Below are 22,323 nucleotides of genomic sequence, written 5' to 3' on the forward strand. Positions count from 1 at the left end.
GTACATATCTCTGTGAAAAGTAACGCACTGTAATTGGTTTGTATTCCACGTATTAATTACTGTCAGCAGCACATTGACTGCTGCTGTATATTTATGTATGTATGTATGTATGGCTTTCACCCAGGAAACAGGTGTTCATGTCCTGAAGAAGTTAAGGGAAAACACAAGACTTTCACCCAGGAAACAGGTGTTCATGTCCTGAAGAAGTTAAGGGGAAAACACAAGACTTTCACCCAGGAAACAGGTGTTCATGTCCTGGAGAAGTTAAGGAGAAAACACAAGACTTTCACCAGGAAACAGGTGTTCATGTCCTGAAGAAGTTAAGGAGAAAACACAAGACTTTCACCCAGGAAACAGGTGTTCATGTCCTGAAGAAGTTAAGGAGAAAACACAAGACTTTCACCAGGAAACAGGTGTTCATGTCCTGAAGAAGTTAAGGAGAAAACACAAGACTTTCACCAGGAAACAGGTGTTCATGTTCCCGGGGTGTCTGAATCCAAACCATAATTTTTTCCCTAATCTTAACTAGTCATTTTGATGTCTAAACTTATCGTTGCCGCATGCATACGATGAAACGACGTGACCTCATACAACACATTCTCATTCCCAACGTGTTCTTATGATTTCCTGCGCAATTAGGCGATCATCAGCTGGTCTCATGACGGTTAAATTTAGCCAACGAAAGGTGACAGTCATGGTGAGACGTCAGTTAAGTTTATTAGCTTCTTCAGGACATGAACAACTGTTTCCTGGTTGAAAGTCTTGTGTTTTAGGAGCCAAACTTCCCCCCCTGACCTCCTCCCTATGAGGACAAATGTGCCATGAGAACAGGCTGAAATCAGATAGCCTAGACACAGCAGCGCCGCTTAAATGACGGTCTAAAGGTCATTGTCACAAACGCCATGTTCAGTGGAAGCATTGATCCTAATTCAGGTCGATCAATGTGTGTTTGTGTCCTTAATAAAAACACAGAAAGTTGCAAAGGGTCAGTACGTTATATGATCAGAGTTACATAGAAGGGAGGAGCTGGGTGCAGTTGTTTCTAGCAGATCCTCCTGTAGTTTCTCCTGTAGGCTCTACCCTTAGCAATCCCAATCGAAATCTGCCCACGTGTTAATGATCAGACGGAGGAATTGTCCATGCGTGGCTGTGATTGGCCTGCTGCAGCATCACACCAGATAAGAAAAGTGTGACGTTACAGGAGACCCTGGACCCGTCATGATGTTCCTCCCTTTTCCCAACCCCAACACTGTCAAGACAGCAAACAGGACAGGCTGTCTCCCTTTACTGTCTCTCATGTATATCTTCCAACAGGACAGCAGTGATTCATATTAATTTTAATCTACACTCCATTACAAACTGTACCTGAGGACTCTTCCGTAGCTGAAACACTCTCAGGAGTCATGGTCCGTGTCGCAGCGCTGATCACTTTTCTGACTTGTGTGGTAAGTTTGTTGTCTGCTCATTTGTCCGCTCGCTTGCTTAATTTTTTTCATACATATAAAAAAGGCTGAAATTAACTCTTGTGTTGTCTTCTATTCGACCATGCATCGTCCTCCCGGTCAAAAAATCAATGTTCTTTTCACTACCATGTATAAACACCACCAACACCTAATCATAACCAGTTTTACACTCAATAAAAAACCTCATTTATAGGAAATTATACCTAATTCTTGAGTTAAAAAAAGCTGAAATTATGAATTATTTAGACTCATATTGAAGGAAGGTCAACGTTCAGAGAGGAGACTGTTTCAAAACATTTCAGTTTTTTTTTCAAATGCTAAAAAATTTAACAAAACACCCAAAATTCAATGAAAGTAGAGATACGATCTTTTGTTGTACTTGCGAAGCGCGATATATGGATTCATCCGTGTTATTTTTTGGGTAATCCAAATTACGTAGTTAAAAAGAAACCCATATTTATAAGTTTTTTGGGCATTTTAGGCCTTTATTTGACAGGACAGGACAGCATGAAAGGGGAGAGAGAGGGGGAAACCTCTATATATGGGCGCCTGCTCTACCAACTGAGCTATCTGTGCGTCCAGAAACCCATATTTCTGATATAGACATTTAGAAAATGGGTCAAATTTGACCCGAAGACAACACCAAACGCAAAATGCAGGTCGAGTTTTGCCCTTGGTTTGGTGAAACTGTTTATCTAGCTGCCAAGTTTGCGGGCAGCCAATGAGAATGGAGTGATTCTTTAGTTGTTTTTTTGCCCGCTGTTGTTTCCATTTTTTTGGATTTGAGCTAAAAAATGTGGCGGCACATTACCGGGGTAAAGAGGCCGATGCAAAAAAAAGATAGATGAAAAAATATATATCCTAAAAGTCATGAATTAGTTAGATTTTGTTAATAACTTGACAGCACTTAAATGTGTATTCATAACAAGTTCAAGAATGATGCTTGTGCTTTTCCTGTTTAGTTTAGGATTAGTGTGTATGCCTCTACGGCTAATTTCCAGCTGTAGTCCCTGGCCAGCTGACAATAGGCATCCTAAAATACAATGGTTAACATATTAAAATGAGTTACATTACGTCTATAATAACAGCAGGCCTAAACAAAAAGGGTTAAAACATACAAATAAGTGGCACACAAACAAATAAGCACAGATAATGTCAATGGCATTAAAGCAGACCGTGCAGTTAATACAATACGAAGGAGACAAGAGAAAGGAGAGAAGTCTCAGAGGACACATTGAAAGCACATACAAGACACAACGGAGGCAGGCAGCAGAGATGGAGTGACAGCAACAATGACCATGTCACATCAAACCCACATCACATCTGACAGATTACAGTTTTATACGATAGCTTTTTTCAGTTCTTTTAACAGCTTTCCTAAACTCTTAACGCACCAACACACCTACAACACACAATTGACAAAACAGTTCATTTCATTCTCAAAATCACACATTTAAAACTAAACTCCAACACTGATTTTTGAAATACAATAATACACTAACACAACACACTGTGTTTACCAAAACAATGCAAACATGTCTCAAAATCAAATACTTCTTCCAGAACACTATCACATCTTCTCTTCCAACAGGAACATTTAGTCAATCACTGCACAATGTCATACAGAACACTAACATCACATGGATTTACAGAAACTACATTATATTATGTATATATTGTATATATATATTATATTATGTGCAGTCCTTCCAGAAAAATGCTGAGTTTTGTTGTGATTGTTTTGGGCAAAGATCCTTGATTATGCGTCACGTTTTCTTAAGAAATGTGATGGAATATGATATTTATGGGATGTTATGTGATGAAATAGCAGGAACTTGCAGAAACTGTGGTGTCATCGTGGCTTCATCGCGGGGTTTACAGCTTTTAGATGACGTTCACGTCACGTAATGACATCACTTCATAACGTTCTCATGGCAGCAGGGGGAACAGCTGCTCTCGTGTGAAGTAAACACAACATTTTTCAACTTTCTGCTAAGATATTTGGGACAATATATATTATTATTAATTAATATATATTTTTGAAAATGAAAAACGAAAATGCGGGGATTATGAAATCATGCAAGCCCCGCATATTTTGCGCGGAAATCGGCAATTTATGCGGCGAAAGTGCGGCATATTTGAACAAATGCGCCCCCCCCCCCCCCCCCAAAAAATAAATATACAGACTTTGGCTGATTATGCCATCACATAACCGCGTTTTTCTGCAGGGACTGTATGTGTCAGGTCTGCCCTTTACAATACAGTAATGTGTGCAGTAATAGTTATCGGACTGCCATGTTTTAAGGTGTGTCGTAAAGGTGGAATATGGATGTAGATCTTTGATTGTAGTGGGCAATGAATTCCAGTTTTGTAATGACGTAACAGAAAAGGATAATTGGCCAAATGTACTTTTCCTGAATGGAATTAGAAGGTCACGTCGTGCGGTGCTTCTGGTGATCTGACTGTTGTTAAGTTGGGTTATGAAAGAGTTCAAAGGAGGAGGAGCAGTGTTATGCAGAATGTTGTACACCAGACAGATGTTTTTGTATTTAATTACATCTTCCCAGCTCAGCAGTTTACAGTTATTTAAGATAATACAGTGATGCTGTTTGGCTTCTGGTCCAAGACTTTGACTGTTTTCTTGTAAAGAGTAGCTCGTGGCTTTAATGATGAGCTGTTAGTTTGTCCCCAGCTTGTCAGACAATATGTTAGATGTGACATAATCACGGCATCCATAAATAATTTGGAAGTATTAAAAGTTAGTGCATTTCTAATATATTTAAAATTGGCTAGGCTAAACATGACCCTATTGCACACTTTCTTAATATGTGCTTTAAAAGCAAGATTAGAGTAAATAATAATGCCCAGATACTTAAATTGTGGCACAATCGTAATGTTTTGCCCTGAGACGGTTATATTTAACACAATGTTACATTGTCTTTTGTGAAAAACATTCCTACAGTTTTATTTACATTAAGTTGAAGGCAGGAACGGTTTAGCCAATCGGTGATCTGATCCATGGCTGTGGTGAGTTTGGCAGCAGCCAGATGGTTTGTCTTGGCATGTACATATACTACGGCAGTGGTTCTCAAACTTTATTCAATAATGTACCCCCTGTGAAATATTCTCTGTGCCAAGTACCCCCTGACGAGCGAATAGCATTTTTTGGGGGAAAAAAGCCTGTATAAAGAGGTACATTACAGCGCTGCACCACCCCTGTCTGATTGACTAAACAACAACGTAACTGAAAAACATTGAAATGCTACTTCAAATGTTTAAAGTACATGACTTAATTAATTAACTATTATAGAATCTCCCGTACCCCCTGCAGTGCTCCAAAGTACCCCTAGGGGTACGCGTACCCCCATTTGAGAAAAACTGTACTACGGTGTCGTCCGCATACATTTGGACCTGTAGCCTATTTATTATATATAATAGCTAGCTAAAAATCCTGTGATTCTAAAAGTCACCTGGCTCTTTACCATGAAGAAATTATGATTAAACCTAAATTTATATTTGACCCGTTTTCAAAAAGTTTCTATATCATAAATTTGGGTTTCTTTCAACCAAATTGTCAGAAAATAACGTGGATGGTTAAATACATATAATACAAGTATTACTCTTCTCAAGTAAAATAAATGATCAGTTCACTACTTTCATTTAATTTGGGTGTTTTAGTCAATTAATTAAAAATAAATAAAAAAAACAACGTTGAAAAAAGTGACAAAAATGTCAGAAAAAGCTTCAAAAACGCAGGAAGAAAATCTACAAAAACATCGGAAAAAGTGACCAAAAACTTGGACAACGACGTCGGGAAAAGTGACCAAAAACTTGGACAACGACGTCGGGAAAAGTGACCAAAAGCTTGGACAACGACGTCGGGAAAAGTGACCAAAAACTTGGACAACGACGTCGGGAAAAGTGACCAAAAACTTGGACAACGACGTCGGGAAAAGTGACCAAAAACTTGGACGACGACGTCGGGAAAAGTGACCAAAAACTTGGACGACGACGTCGGGAAAAGTGACCAAAAACTTGGACGACGACGTCGGGAAAAGTGACCAAAAACTTGGACAACTACGTCGGGAAAAGTGACCAAAAAATTGGACAACGACGTCGGGAAAAGTGAGAGTGTGTTGAAAAGACGGGAAGACAACACAAGAGTTAATAGTTGACAACTAAGCGATAAATCTTTGCAGCCTTAATGAAAACAGAGTTACTGATCCACACACATGACGTAGTGAGTCTCTGAGATATGTTGGTTGCTTTATGTTCAACTGTACGGAAGCTAGTCACTGCCCAAAGAAATATAATACTACACATTAATTATTGTAATATGTAAATGTGTAGTTCACTTTATCTGTGAACTACACCAGTTGCCGCAGCTGTATAGGCAGAATAGGCAAATGCTTTGACGTTTTATTCATATTTTTTGTCATTTTCCTAACGTGACTTTTTGGCGCTTTTTGTAACTTTTCATGTTATTTTTTTGCGTGATTTTTTTTCTGCACATTTTTGTCAAACCTTTTTTTCTGAATTTTGGACTTTTGTCGTTTAAGGCGTTTTTCTAAAACTTTTCCCCAGATTTTTTCCAGATTTTGTCACTTTTTCCGACTTTTGTTGTTGTTCTTTCTGACGTTTTTGTCATTTCTTTGTCATTGTCTTTCTTTTCTTTTTTTACCTTTCTTCACTCATGTGGACTGCCAGCGCCCCTAGCATTTGCCTATTCTGCCTATTGTGCCGCAGGCCGGGCCTGGGTTTGTCTTTACTGGCCTGCAGCATAATGTCATTTCCCCTCCTAAATAATGACTCTTCCGTCTTCCACACAGCTGCTGTCGGAGGCCCAACATGAGCCGGGCTTGTGCTCTTTCTACGAAGAGTGCGGCAGGAACCCGACGGCTGGAGGAACCCTCCTCCCCCCCATCGTCCCGTGTCTGAACTACAGCCTTGCCCGAGCCCTCACAGGAGAGCACTACAGGAAACTCAAAAAGGTCTGTAGGTCCGGCATCCAATACTGAGCAAAACGCTGTAACCGGCAGCCATGAACCGAGCTGCAATGTAACCCTATTGGACAAATGTTTATCGTCACCCACCAGACTCTATGTAAATAATCAGGACTTTTAGCGTGTATAGAGCCAGCATATCTCCACCAGACTCCATGTAAATAATCAGGACTTTTAGCGTGTATAGAGCCAGCATATCTCCATCAGACTCCATGTAAATAATCAGGACTTTTAGTGTGTATAGAGCCAGCATATCTCCATCAGACTCCATGTAAATAATCAGGACTTTTAGTGTGTATAGAGCCAGCATATCTCCACCAGACTCCATGTAAATAATCAGGACTTTTAGCGTGTATAGAGCCAGCATATCTCCACCAGACTCCATGTAAATAATCAGGACTTTTAGCGTGTATAGAGCCAGCATATCTCCATCAGACTCCATGTAAATAATCAGTACTTTTAGTGTGTATAGAGCCAGCATATCTCTACCAGACTCCATGTAAATAATCAGTACTTTTAGCGTGTATAGAGCCAGCATATTTCCACCAGACTCCATGTAAATAATCAGGACTTTTAGTGTGTATAGAGCCAGCATATCTCCACCAGACTCCATGTAAATAATCAGGACTTTTAGCGTGTATAGAGCCAGCATATCTCTACATGTAAATGGGTGAATTAAGGGTTTATTTCAACCAAACCAGAGTGGTGATTGTTGGAACAGTGGAAAGATGAACCAAGATGGCTTTTGATAGTTTTATTTAGTTTCTGTCCACTTTGAATGAAGTGTGTTTTACAATGATAAAAGTCCTGATTATTTACATGGAGTCTGGTGGGTTTGGTGATGGTGATTTCAGGGCTTTCATGTTGACAAAAAGGATCTTACTCTTTAACTAAAAGGCACTTTTAGTGAACGCAGACTGACGATATGCACATGCCCATTAATGTTACATTGCAGCTTGTTGCTTAATAATGAACCAATTTCAAAAATGATTGTTCCCATCAGTCACTTTAACACAAAAACATGGTCAAATAGAATCCAGGTTAAAAAACACAGAAGTTACGCTTTGAGAAACCGTTTCACCCTCGTGTTCCCGTAGACCGTGAACTTGTTGTGCTTCCGGATCAAAATTGCAAATGGACTTTTTTTGGCTCTTTTTCCAACGTTTTTTGTCGCTTTTTGAAACATTTTTGTCAATTTTTTCGACGCTTTTTTGAATTACATGTTCAATAAACATAATTTAAACCTATTTTTTTTGCTTACAAAAACAGAAATTGTGGATTATTTTGACTGATAGTTAAGATAAGAGGATGTTGAGTGGATCACAGTTTATTTCAAATGCTATAAAATTGAAAAACCTTGACCTGCCAAGAATGTTACATGGCTTCCATACAACGTACATCCACGCATTCATGTTATTTTGGGGCAATTTGGTTCAAAGAAACACAATAATTCTGATATAAGGACACAAATTTAAAAAGCATTCTTGACATTTCTTGCCTGTTGTTGCTGCAGGTTTGTCCCGTTTTGGACCGCGGGGAGGGCAACACGTTCGCCTGCTGCTCCTTCAAACAGCTGTCATCCTTGGAAATGAGTCTGACCCTGTCCAAGGCGTTGCTGGTCCGCTGCCCGTCCTGCGCCGAGAATTTCGCCCACCTGCACTGCATCAACACCTGCAGCCCCAACCAAAGCCAGACCGTCAAAGTCACAAAAGTCGCCAACATCACGAACCCGCTCACCAACGTGACGAGGGAGGCCGTGGTAGCCTACCAGGCGTTCATAAGCGCTTCCTTCGCAGACACCGCATTCCAGTCCTGTAGGAATGTCCGGATCCCCGCCACAGGCGGCTTCGCCATCGCCACAATGTGTGGTCGATACGGCGCCAAGCTGTGCACGCCGCAGCACTGGTACGACTTCCAGGGCGACTCCAGCAACGGCCTCGCTCCGCTGGACATCGACTTCCAGCTGGTGAAAGACTCTGAGAAACTACCACCGGGCGTGATTCCCTACAACGGGCCGCGCTCTGAGGTGTAACGAAACAACGCCGTCCGGAGGCAAGGTTTGCTCCTGCCAGGACTGCCAGGAGTCGTGTCCGAAGATGCCGCCTCTGCCGATGCCGCCTGGCCCGTTCACAATTTTAGGAATGGACGGTTTCCTGGTGATTTCCATAATCTTACTGTGCGTCCTGATGTGTACCTTCCTTCTCTACCTCTCCGTGTTGTGCTTTGTGAGGTCTCAGAAAAGAAAGGATGAAGAGAAAGGGAAGAGAAAGGGGAAAGGCAAAGACCAGAACAGTAACGATGTGACTCAGCGGGTCATCGACCCGTCGGAGGTGACGTGCGCCGAGAGGAACAGCCTGGCGGCTCAAGCTTTCCTGAGTTCAGAGTTTCGCCACTGGGGAACCATCATGGCCTCGTATCCGCTCACGGTTAGTTTCACCAATGCTTCTTTGAATCAGAAAAAGTGGAATTTCAGAATCAGTTTTATTGGCCAAGTATACTTACATACACAAGGAATTTGACTTTGGTAGGTGTTAACTCTCTATACATTCAACAAATAGGGGAGCATGCCTATGTTCCCACAGCCCTATGTTCCCACATTTCTAAGATTCTTTTCAAAAAGGCCCTATGTTCACCTGACCCCTAACCCTAACCCTTGAAGGGAAATGTAGGAACACAAGACCTAATTTTGAAAATGTCCTAGAAATGTGGGAACATAAGGCTGTGGAAACATAGAGCTGTGGGAACATAGGGCTGTGGGAACATAGGGCAGTGGGAACATAGAGCTGTGGGAACATAGGGCTGTGGGATCATAGAGCTGTGGGATCATAGAGCTGTGGGAACATAGGGCTGTGGGAACATAGGGCTGTGGGATCATAGAGCTGTGGGAACATAGGGCTGTGGGAACATAGAGCTTTGGGAACATAGGGCTGTGGGAACATAGGGCAGTGGGAACATAGGGCAGTGGGAACATTGGGCTGTAGGAACATAGAGCTGTGGGAACATAGGGCTGTGGGATCATAGAGCTGTGGGATCATAGAGCTGTGGGATCGTAGAGCTGTGGGAACATAGAGCTGTGGGAACATTGGGCTTTGGGAACATAGGGTTGTGGGAACATTGGGCTGTGGGAACATAGGGCTGTGGGAACATATGGCTGTGGGAACATAGAGCTGTGGGAACATAGAGCTGTGGGAACATATGGCTGTGGGAACATATGGCTGTGGGAACATAGGGTTGTGGAAACATAGGGCAGTGGGAACATTGGGCAGTGGGAACATTGGGCTGTGGGAATATTGGGCTGTGGGAACATTGGCCTGACTCCAACAAATAGACAGTAGTACAATAGTAGTAAATAGTAGTAAACATTCAATAGACAAATAGTAATATAGATACATACTATACAATTGAGACAACAATATACATATAGGCACATATCAACATAATATACAAAAATGACATAATATCAAGACTAGTACACATCGAGTGGGATGTAAAGTGCAAAAAGTAATAGGATATGTATTTACTTTATTGGAGTCTGGTTACACCACTCTGGGATGCACTTTTCCGTTACATACACAAGGAACCGTTTTTGCTGCTTTTCCCGCCCTTTTTGTCACATTGTTGTGAGGCTTTTGTTGACGTTTTGACGCTTTTAACGCCACTTTGGTCACTTTTTTTATGCTTTATTTTTACCCATTTTTTTATGATTTACAAATTTTGTTTACTTTTGCCGCCATTTTTGCCGTTTACCGCCGCTTATTTATACGCTTCAAATGCTTTTTCTCAACATTTTAGTTGCTTTTCCCAATGCTTTCTGACACATTTGTGATGTTATTGTCGCTTTTTTGGACATTTTGATCCCTTTTTCCAAAGTTTTTGTGTCTTTTTAGGACCCTTTTCCCGCCATTTTTTTGTGATTAACAATTTTTATTTACTTTTCCCGCCATTTTTGACGCTTACAGGCACTTATATTACGCTTTAGAGGCTTTATTTTCCAACATTTTAGGTTTTTTGACACTTTTTCCGACATGTTGTCCCTTTTTTTAAGTTTTTGGCGCTTTAGTCACTTTTTCCAACATTTCTTTTAAATATTTTTTATGCTTTTATAATAAGATATACTTTATTGTCCCCGAAGGGAAATTAGTTTTGGACTCTGTCCGTTCCGCAGCTTTACAACTTGGCAGCTTTTGCCATTGTTTGTGTCTCTTTTGTTGACATTGTTGTCATTATTTGATCTCCCAGGTTCTGTTGGTGTCGGCGGTAGTCGTAGCTGTTTTCTCCGTTGGCCTGAAGTCCATCGAGCTGACCACCGACCCGGTGGATCTCTGGTCGGCGGCCAACAGCCGCGCCCGCCAGGAGAAAGACTTCCACGACTCACACTTCGGCCCGTTCTTCAGGACCAATCAGCTGATCCTGACGGCGCCGGGCAGAAAGGGCCACGTTTACGACTCTCTGCTGTTCGGACTGCAGAACTTCAGCGGACTCGTATCCAAAGATCTCATCATCGAGCTGCTGGAGCTGCAGACACGAATCCGGGTAAATCAATCAATCACTTTCATCTGTTTGTTTTCAGATTTTACATCCTGACAAGAAGAACGAACACAAGAGGTATCGCCTGATCTACTGAGAAAGGATCCAAAACTAAACACTTTCTGGGATAATGTTTTTCACAACGCTTTAGAAAGGTTTTTACTCTTTTTGTCTCATTTGTTTCTTCGCTTTTTGTTGCAAGGTTTTGGCACTTTTTTAGAAATGTTTCTCGCTTTTCCCGACCTCGCTTTTTCTGACACTTTATATGTTTTTTCCGAAGTTTTGGTCCCTTTTGCAGTGTTTTGTGTGCAGAAGTCATAGGCCCCTATCTTGCACCCGGCGCAGCGCAAACCCCGGCACAAGTGTCTTTGCTATTTTAAGTTTCTCGTCCAGCGCCCACGTCGTTTAAATAACAAATGCACCTGCGCCCATCTGTGGCCCATGGGCGTGCTGGTCTTACAGGGAGGTGTGTTCAGGTGCATTCTGGGCATGCTGGTCTTACATGGAGCTGTGTTCAGGTGCATTCTGCGCGTGCTGGTCTTACAGGGAGGTGTGTTCAGGTGCATTCTGGGCGTGCTGGTCTTACAGGGAGGTGTGTTCAGGTGCATTCTGGGCGTGCTGGTTTTACAGGGAGGTGTGTTCAGGTGCATCCTGGGCGTGCTGGTCTTACATGGAGGTGTGTTCAGGTGCATTCTGGGCGTGCTGGTCTTACAGGGAGGTGTGTTCAGGTGCATTCTGGGCATGCTGGTCTTACAGGGAGGTGTGTTCAGGTGCATTCTGGGCATGCTGGTCTTACATGGAGCTGCGTTCAGGTGCATTCTGGGCATGCTGGTCTTACATGGAGCTGTGTTCAGGTGCATTCTGGGCGTGCTGGTCTTACAGGGAGGTGTGTTCAGGTGCATTCTGGGCGTGCTGGTCTTACAGGGAGGTGTGTTCAGGTGCATTCTGGGCGTGCTGGTCTTACATGGAGGTGTGTTCAGGTGCATTCTGGGCGTGCTGGTCTTACAGGGAGGTGTGTTCAGGTGCATCCTGGGCGTGCTGGTCTTACAGGGAGGTGTGTTCAGGTGCATTCTGGGAGTATTGCTATCTTGAGGCAGTGGGAAGTGATGGCACCATTGACCAACAAAAACCTGGTCTGAAGTCAATAACGCAGCATTTCATTGTTATTTTAACAGAGCATTAGTAAAATGCTCCTAGGCTCGTGCACAGCACATGCACACTATGCTTGTTACACACACAGGGACGCACAGCAGCACACACACATGCAGAAGATTACAAATACAAATATTACGGTGCAAATCCTCCATCATAACAGCAATGCTCCAAGGTCCAAACGCGCCTGGCTTTTAAAGGGAATGGGAGATGATCTCTGATTGGTTGATTGCATGTTACGCCCAAAACACACCTCTGATTAATGAAGACACTAAGGTCAACCCTTTTGAACCATGCGCCCGGCGCACGGACCCTTTTTATCAGCCGCCAAACTAGAAAACACGCCCTAAACGCACCTGCGCCAGGCGCTTCATGCCGTGTGCTTAGATCGATAAAATAGGGCCCATTGACTTAAAGTCTAGTACTTGAGTAAATGTACTTAGTTACATTCCACTGCTGGAATACAGTGATTCATTAGTAGGAATATTAGTGATAGAAGATTTGCTTCATTGCCGTTTTCTTCCTATAGGACATTGAGTTCTGGTCTGAGGATCTGAACAGCACAGCGAGTCTGAAGGATGTGTGTTTCGCGCCACTGAACCCGTCCAACCCCTCCGTGACGGACTGCGCAGTCAACAGCTTGCCGCAGTACTTCCAGAACAGCCTGTACAACATCAACGACAAGAAGAACGTGACGCAGCTGGGAGTGACCGCAGAGGTGGACTGGAGGGACCATTTAATCTACTGCCTCAAGTAAGGACCCAAAATTAAACCACATTGTAGAGCAATGGTTCTCAAGCCTTTTACAGTAATGTTCCCCCTTTGAACAGTGTTTTTAAGCCATGTACCCCCTAAAAAGTCTGCATAAAGAGGAAGAATACAGCGATGTCAGCGATAGATTTTCTAAACAACAGCCTTGGACCTGAAAAACATTTAGATGCTGATGGAAAAAGGAGACAAAAGTTGTTGTTTTTTTACATGACATGTAATGTAATGTAATCCCCCATCTCTCTCCCACCTTTCCTGTCTATCTACTGTCACTCACTCTGAAATAAAGAGGAAAAAGCCCCAAAAAATAATCTTAAAAAAAAAAGAAAAGAAATTGAAATGTTTCGAAACAGTATCCTCGCTGAACGTTGACCTTCCTTTAATATTAGTCTACATAATTCATAATTTCTGCTTTTTTAACTCAAGAATTAGGTATGATTTCCAATAAATTAGGTTTTTAATTGACCACAAATTCCAAAAATTAAGTTGGTGTTAGTGGTGTTTATACATGGTAGTGAAAAGAAGCATTAAACGTCAAAAAACCGCCAAAAACATTGAAAAAGGCGCCAAAAGTGTCAAAAAAAGAGACCAAAAACATCTGAAAAAGTGTTGATTTTTGACCCAGGAGACAACACAAGGGTTAACATAATCTTCTCTTCTACCATTTCTTCTCTTTAGCTCTCCCTTGTCCTTCAAAGACATCACCGGTTTAGACATGAGCTGCATGGCTGATTACGGAGCTCCCGTCTTCCCCTTTCTGGCTGTAGGAGGCTACCAGAGTGCGTCACTTCCAGCACCATCTTTTACACATAAAATACAAAGTACCTAACCCAATAAACATGAAAAAGGGCGCCCTCTAAACTTTATACGTCTTGCTTTTTCCCAGATGACGACTTCACCAATGCCGAGGCTTTCATACTGACATTCTCGCTCAACAACTTTGCTCGCAACAACCCAAAGTTCAAAGTGGCCATGCAGTGGGAGACGGAGTTTCTTAAAATCGTCCAGGACTACAAGAAGAATCCGGCCGCCAACTTCACCTTTGCGTATATGGCAGAGGTACTTCACTTATACAGTCTATGCAGCAAACCCCGGGCCAAATGTGAGCACTTGTTTAGTTTTCCTGGGAAGGGATGAAGTCCTTTCATGCCTTCCAATGACAATGACAGTGAGGATTTGTTGAAAACACTTATATATGTGTTTGCATTGGACCATCGTCCCCACATATATGCAGATATAAATGTCATTTAAAAACATATTAATAAATAATTATAGATTTTTTAAATATTGCACCTGTCAACACAGAAGGAAATATTCTGGAGCCTATTTTGCCGTCAATCCTGCTGACGTTGTCGTTGCTGTAATCAGATCAGTATATATTTATGGTTATGTTTATGGGAAACATTCATGTGTCCTGTCTGCGTCAGACACGTTTCTGGTGTGTGAAGACATAGAAAACGCCACGCAGCTGACATGTCACGCTCACGCCACGCAGTCAGTGTGTAGCCGGTCTTAGTGAAAATGAGTTTGACACCCCTGCCTTAACCCTTTCCTTCTCTCTGGCCTCCCATTGGTCTACAGAGGTCTCTGGAGGATGAGATTAATCGGACAACAGCTGAAGACATCCCCATCTTTATGATCAGCTATGCTGTCATCTTTGTTTACATCGCGGTGGCGCTGGGGGAGTACTCTTCCTGGAAACGCATACTGGTAAGACTTAACCTTTGTTATAATTATCACTTTACTCAGTTTCTTTAGTCTCTCGCAGTTGGTCGTTCTACAACTTGGGCCCAGATTAGTCAACAATCATTGGATGATTGCCATTTAGACGTTCCTGGTCCCCTTAGGATGAACCATACAAAAATGTGGCTACTTTGGTCCGGCTACACCACAGATGCATTCTGGGTTAGGTGGAAAAAAACTCCCTGACCCTTAACCCTAACCCAACAGTCCTGTTCTTCTTTACCTAAACCCAACCGTCCCGTTCTTCTTTACCTAAACCCAACCGTCCTGTTCTTCTTTACCTAAACCCAACAGTCCTGTTCTTCTTTACCTAAACCCAACCGTCCCGTTCTTCTTTACCTAAACCCAACTGTCCCGTTCTTCTTTACCTAAACCCAACTGTCCTGTTCTTCTTTACCTAAACCCAACTGTCCCGTTCTTCTTTACCTAAACCCAACTGTCCCATTCTTCTTTACCTAAACCCAACCGTCCCGTTCTTCTTTACCTAAACCTAACTGCCCGTTCTTCTTTATCCAAACCCAACCGTCCCGTTCTTCTTTACCTAAACCTAACTGTCCCGTTCTTCTTTATCCAAACCCAACCGTCCCGTTCTTCTTTACCTAAACCCAACCGTCCCGTTCTTCTTTACCTAAACCCAACCGTCCCGTTCTTCTTTACCTAAACCTAACTGCCCGTTCTTCTTTACCTAAACCCAACCGTCCCGTTCTTCTTTACCTAAACCCAACCGTCCCATTCTTCTTTACCTAAACCCAACCGTCCCATTCTTCTTTACCTAAACCCAACCGTCCCATTGTGGTCCCGCGTGACATGGAAACGTAAGCTAAAAGAGCGGTTATAGGGCTAAAAATACAAATAATAGCACAGCTGTGTACAGCTTCTCTGCTGCAGCCCGACTGGCAGAAAGAATCATGCTGTGATCACAAAAGATGCTTCCCATTGAAATCCATCAGTTTAAAAAACGTGCTGACCATCACGAAACAAAACGAGATAAACGTGTCCGTGTACACAAATCAATTGATTACATTACGTTAAATTACGTGAACATTTCACAAACTGCCGTGAGACTGGGTTGGTCCAGCGGTGGAATGTAACTAAGTACATTTACTCCAGTACTGCAGTAAAGGACCTAAATACTGCATGTTCCTGTGCGTCCTGTAGGTGGACTCTAAGTTTCTGGTGGGTCTGGGCGGGATCCTGGTGGTCGGCTGTTCGGTTCTGGCCTCCATGGGTTTCTACTCCTGGATCGGCATCCCGTCCTCGCTGGTTATTCTGCAGGTCGTGCCTTTCCTGGTGCTCGCCGTCGGAGCCGACAACATCTTCATCTTTGTTCTGGAGTACCAGGTGTGTATGGATGTCACTTTCATGGATGTATAATGAACAGAATCAGGCAACTCTTCTAAACTTTCCAAATGTTATCAGGCCGAATGGATTGAATTCTGACAGTGAAACAAGTGATTTTTGCTTCAAAACTTGGAGCACTTCCTGGTGGCCTGATGTTACCGTACTCTTATTTTATTTATTTTTTTGCAGAGAGACGTACGAAAGGCCCGGAGAGAAGAGAGAGGAACACATTGGTCGTGTACTTGGAAACGTAGCTCCCAGCATGCTCCTGTGCAGTCTCTCCGAGTCCATCTGCTTCTTTCTAGGTAGCAACATTTGCAAAAACTACACAAGCAAAGTGCAGCATGTACACTGACATATCAGCTGGTATATAAGAGCTGAGCTGTCATTCAGTCTTTGTTCTTGGTTTGTAGCTGCACATTTTTTTGCAGACAGGTTTTTGGGTCCTAAAACAGGGGAGCGGTGTTCATGTCCTAAAGAAGTTAAGGAGAAAACACAAGACTTTCACCAGGAAACAGGTGTTCATGTCCTGAAGAAGTTAAGGAGAAAACACAAGACTTTCACCAGGAAACAGGTGTTCATGTCCTAAAGAAGTTAAGGAGAAAACACAAGACTTTCACCAGGAAACAGGTGTTCATGTCCTGAAGAAGTTAAGGAGAAAACACAAGACTTTCACCAGGAAACAGGTGTTCATGTCCTGAAGAAGTTAAGGAGAAAACACAAGACTTTCACCAGGAAACAGGTGTTCATGTCCTGAAGAAGTTAAGGAGAAAACACAAGACTTTCACCAGGAAACAGGTGTTCATGTCCTGAAGAAGTTAAGGAGAAAACACAAGACTTTCACCAGGAAACAGGTGTTCATGTCCTGAAGAAGTTAAGGAGGAAACACAAGACTTTCACCCAGGAAACAGACACACACACACACACACACACACACACACACACACACACACACAGGGAGTGTTTTAACCCCTTTTTTTCTACCTGTGTGTGTGTGTTCTGCCCCCCAGGCGCCCTGTCCACCATGCCAGCGGTGCGGTCCTTTGCTCTGTACGCCGCTCTGGCCGTGCTCATGGACTTCATCCTCCAGATGACGGCCTTTGTGGCGCTGCTGTCGCTGGACGCCCGGCGCCAAGACAACAACCGCTGTGAGCTGGTGTGTTGCGTCACCGTGTCGACCCAGCGGTCCAACGAACCAAACGAGGGCTTCCTGCTGCCCCTCATGAGAAAATACTACGCCCCTGTTCTGCTACACAGTTACACCAGGATCATAGTGGTAAACATACAACATGAGACATTTATTCAACATCTGCTGTAGATATGTTTCAACCTAGACCCTATTTTCCCATGTTTTTGCATCTAATGGGATGCAATGTAACCCTACAGGACTAATATTCAGCATCAGTTAGCGTCCACTAAAAGTTCTGTTGTTACCGCTGACAGACTCAGATTATTATTCTAAGTGTCTGACAACATTATGAAAGGATCCCTACAGAGATAGACCTTTTAGTTAAAGAGGAAGATCCTTTTAGTTTAACATGAAACAGCCCCGAAATCACCATCACCAAACCCACCAGACTCCATGTAAATAATCAGGACTTTTAGCGTGTATAGAGCCAGCATATCTCCACCAGACTCCATGTAAATAATCAGGACTTTTAGCGTGTATAGAGCCAGCATATTTCCACCAGACTCCATGTAAATAATCAGGACTTTTAGCGTGTATAGAGCCAGCATATCTCCACCAGACTCCATGTAAATAATCAGGACTTTTAGCGTGTATAGAGCCAGCATATCTCCACATGTAAATGGGTGAATTAAGTGTTTATTTCAACCAAACCAGAGTGGTGATTGTTGGAACAGTGGAAAGATGAACCAAGACGGCTTTTGGTAGTTTTATTTAGTTTCTGTCCACTTTGAATGAAGTGTGTTTTACGATGATGAAAGTCCTGATTATTTACATGGAGTCTGGTGTAGTTTGGTGATGGTGATTTCGGGGCTGTTTCATGTTAAACTAAAAGGATCTTCCTCTTTAACTAAAAGGTCTATCTCTGTAGGGATCCTTTCATAATGTTGTCAGACACTTAGAATAATAATCTGAGTCTGTCAGCAGCAACAACAGAACTTTTAGTGGACGCTGACTCACGCTGAACATTTGTTTGTCTCGTTTAATACTGGACCAATGTCAAAGATTGTTGTTCCCATCAGTCCCTCAGACACATGAACATATGAACTAGGTCCAGGTCCTAGGTGGCTTATTATCCCTCCCAGAGGCCCTCTAACTGTCCTCTCTATCAGATGGTGGTCTTCATCTTCATGCTGTGTGGATCTGTGTTCCTGATGTTTAACGTGACGGTGGGTCTGGATCAGGAGCTGGCTATGCCTCAGGTCAGTAATACTACATAAATATAATATATAAAGGCCTCAGGTCAGTCATACTACATACATATAATATATAAAGGCCTCAGGTCAGTAATACTACATACATATAATATATAAAGGCCTCAGGTCAGTCATACTACATACATATAATATATAACCCTTGTGTTGTCTGTTGAAAATGAACTTTTTTACGTTTTTTGTTGTTTTTTTTGTATCCATATACGTCATTGTCCCAAATACAAAGCACGGCCTGCTCACTGCTGTCCCAACATAACCTGACAACAGGTTCTCACTCCCATCTAAAACACGGACTCTTGGTCAGGTGCCTTTGTCGTTATTACTGACGCTCAACGTCTCCTTTAGCGTCAATAACGCGCTTTATCTAAACGCGCTTGGTCGGGACTATTGGCGTCCCATTTGACGCAGTTATGTCAAGGAAAAGGTCGTGGGTGGGCTTACGTTTCCGTGACAATCGCGAGAACGTGACGGTGGGGTTTAGGAAACGTGACACGCGGGACACGGTCCCCGGTGTCCTGGGTGAAAGTCCTGAGTTGTTCGACCCATCCACCCCCCCAACCAGCCTACAAACGTGGAATTTCGGCTTTACCGTAGTCGCTCTTAGTGTTATGTCATCTCTAAACCCCGTGTAGGTGCTGCTCTCCCCGGTACGTTCTACACACACGCTGAAGGTCGCTTTTTTACATCCTATCTGACGCTGACAGCCACTGTCCAAACGTCCGTATTTTACGCGTTCAGACTGAGAATGGGTTGAACCTGACAAAGATTGATCTGTTTTCTCTGCAGGGCTCCTACATGTTGGACTATTTCCACTATCTCTACAAGTACTTTGAAGTGGGAGTCCCTGTTTATTTTGTAACAAAAAGAGGCTTCAACTTCACCACCGTGGACGGCATGAACGCAGTCTGCTCCAGCACGGGCTGCGATCAGTTCTCACTCACCCAGAAGATCCAGTACGCCACCAACCACCCTGAACTGTGAGTTTCTTCATTTTCATAATCTGGACACAAGAATGTATTTTCCCATGTTTTTTGTGTCTAAGTGACTGATGGGAACAACAATCTTTGACATTGTACTAGTGTTAAGCAAGAAAACAAGCTGTAATGTTAAAAATAATGGACAAATCTTCAGTCAGCGTCCACTAAAAGTTCTGTTGTTGCTGCTGACAGACTCAGATTATTATTCTAAGTGTCTGACAACATTATGAAAGGATCCCTACAGAGATAGACCTTTTAGTTAAAGAGGAAGATCCTTTTAGTTTAACATCAAACAGCCTCGAAATCACCATCACCAAACTACACCAGACTCCATGTAAATAATCAGGACTTTTATCATCGTAAAACACACTTCACTCAAAGTGGACAGAAACTAAATAAAACTGATCATTTACATGGAGTCTTGGTGCATCTATCCACTGTTCCAACAATCACCACTCTGGTTTGCTGAAATAAACCCTTAATTTCACCCATTTGAGTCATGTGGAGATATGCTGGCTCTATACACGCTAAAAGTCCTGATTATTTACATGGAGTCTGGTGGAGATATGCTGGCTCTATACACGCTAAAAGTCCTGATTATTTACATGGAGTCTGGTGGAGATATGCAGGCTCTATACACGCTAAAAATCCTGATTATTTACATGGAGTCTGGTGGAGATATGCTGGCTCTATACACGCTAAAAGTCCTGATTATTTACATGGAGTCTGGTGGAGATATGCTGGCTCTATACACGCTAAAAGTGCTGATTATTTACATGGAGTCTGGTGGAGTTTGGTGATGCTGATTTTGGGGCAACAGCTTGTCTTTCTTAATCCTGGACCAATTTCAAAGATTGTTGTTGATTGTCATTTGGATATGAAAACATTGTAAAACATGTAAACATGAAAAATGTCGATGTTCAGTGTTTCTCCGTTTGGCCTTCAGATTATTATTTCTCACTGACAGGCCCTTGAACCTGCTGATATGGCAGGAGCAACCTCTAACATACTAACCAATCAGAGTTAATGATGAACTGGGTTGCATGAGTCGTAGATAACGAGCCAGGCGTAGAGAGCAAACACCCAAAAACATCCCCGTTAATCACGAACACGCTGATTAATAGGAACAATAAAACGTTATCCTTATCAGCGTGAGAGGACTTGAAGGGGTTGTGACGGTTACAGGGATTTTAATTTACAACACACATTTGTTTCCTGGAGATAAAGAGGATTATTTATCGGTTGCTTTCTGGGACACAGCCAGTGGTGTAGTCTACGTCAGTGTTTCCCAAATGGGGGTACGTGTCTCCCTTTGGGTACTCTGGAGGACTGCAGGGGGTACGTGTCCCCCTAGGGGTACTCTGGAGGACTGCAGGGGGTACGTGTCCCCCTAGGGGTACTTTGGAGGACTGCAGGGGGTACGTGTCTCCCTTTAGGGGTACTCTGGAGGACTGCAGGGGGTACGTGTCCCCCTAGGGGTACTCTGGAGGACTGCAGGGGGTACGTGTCCCCCTAGGGGTACTCTGGAGGACTGCAGGGGGTATACGTGTCCCCCTAGGGGTACTCTGGAGGACTACAGGGGGTACGTGAGTTTTTGTCACTATTTTCAACCTGTTCCTTCCTTCCTTTTTTCTACGGTCTTCTTTTTTCTCCAAGTTTGTCGAAGGTTTTGTCACTTTTTTTGAAGTTTGTCTGTTCTACCCTCTACTGTGTTTTTTTTACAAGTCTGTCGCTGTTTTCTAGGTTTTTGATACTATTTTACTTTTTTGATACTTAATTCCTTCCTTCTTTCTACGGACTTTTTAAGTCTCCTTTTTCCATCAGCATTTACATATTTTTCAGTTACATGGCTGTAAATCTATCGCTGGTACATGGCAGCTAGCAGATAGTGAGGAGGTGTTTTTTACAGTGTGTTCAGGGGAAATGCGTGACATTGCTTAGAGCACCTTTTAAGACGTGTGTGATATTCTGGTATTATTCTGGTTTTAGAGGCATTCTATAAACATGCTATGATTACTGTACACAAACCAACCGGCCGACAGTTTGCAGGGCTGCAGACCCGATAAGAAGGAGAAACACAGCTACTATTAAACATGATCAAAGACTTGGATATCAACAGGTTTTTGGATATGAGGCGACCTTTTCAAGAAGCTGGTTGAAGGAATGAAAGCGGGACATTGGGCCCTATCTTGCACCCGGTGCAGCACAAAGCCCGACCCAGGTGTCTTTGCTAGTTTAAGACCGACGCAGTTGTCAGTTTCCTGTCCAGCGCCCACGTCGTTTAAATAACAAATGCACCTGACCCCAACTGTGGCCCATGGGCGTGCTGGTCTTACAGGGAGGTGTGTTCAGGTGCATTCTGGGCATGCTGGTCTTACAGGGAGGTGTGTTCAGGTGCATTCTGGGCGTGCTGGTCTTACAGGGAGGTGTGTTCAGGTGCATTCTGGGCGTGCTGGTCTTACAGGGAGGTGTGTTCAGGTGCATTCTGGGAGTATTGCTATCTTGAGGCAGTGGGAAGTGATGGCACCATTGACCAACAAAAACCTGGTCTAAAGTCAATAACGCAGCATTTCATTGTTATTTTAACAGAGCATTAGTAAAATGCTCCTAGGCTCGTGCACAGCACGTGCACACTATGCTTGTTACACACACAGGGACGCACAGATTATCTCTGATTGGTTGATTGCATGTTACGCCCAAAACACACCTCTGATTAATGAAGACACTAAGGTCAACCCTTTTGAACCATGCGCCCGGCACACGGACCCTTTTTTCCGCCGTCAAACTAGCAAAAGTAGATTTGGACACGCCCTAAACACACCTGCAGCAGGCGCTTCACGCCGTGACCTCAGATCGGTAAAATAGGGCCCTCAGTGTTCATCACGCTCCAACAAGTCCTCCACCACTGGAACACGCTGGAAACCTCCTGTTTAACATGGCTAAATGTAA

The 22,323-nt window shown here is 43.1% G+C and overlaps 1 protein-coding gene across 1 annotated transcript in view; it reads left to right on the plus strand.

The window, feature by feature from the left end:
* The first annotated feature begins 1,403 nt into the window (after positions 1-1,403).
* The window catches only part of npc1l1 (NPC1-like 1), a 29,531-nt gene continuing 8,611 nt past the window's right edge, over positions 1,404-22,323 (plus strand). The window contains 15 exon segments of the mRNA XM_078249892.1: positions 1,404-1,445; positions 6,293-6,454; positions 7,980-8,477; positions 8,479-8,892; positions 10,706-10,999; positions 12,675-12,898; positions 13,592-13,692; positions 13,800-13,972; positions 14,495-14,623; positions 15,815-15,997; positions 16,187-16,207; positions 16,209-16,302; positions 17,008-17,273; positions 18,296-18,385; positions 19,184-19,374. Coding sequence (XP_078106018.1) covers positions 1,404-1,445; positions 6,293-6,454; positions 7,980-8,477; positions 8,479-8,892; positions 10,706-10,999; positions 12,675-12,898; positions 13,592-13,692; positions 13,800-13,972; positions 14,495-14,623; positions 15,815-15,997; positions 16,187-16,207; positions 16,209-16,302; positions 17,008-17,273; positions 18,296-18,385; positions 19,184-19,374 — 2,882 coding nt within the window.

This window comes from Sander vitreus, chromosome 5 (genome assembly GCF_031162955.1).
Source record: "Sander vitreus isolate 19-12246 chromosome 5, sanVit1, whole genome shotgun sequence".
NCBI classification, from domain to species: Eukaryota; Metazoa; Chordata; class Actinopteri; order Perciformes; family Percidae; genus Sander; species Sander vitreus.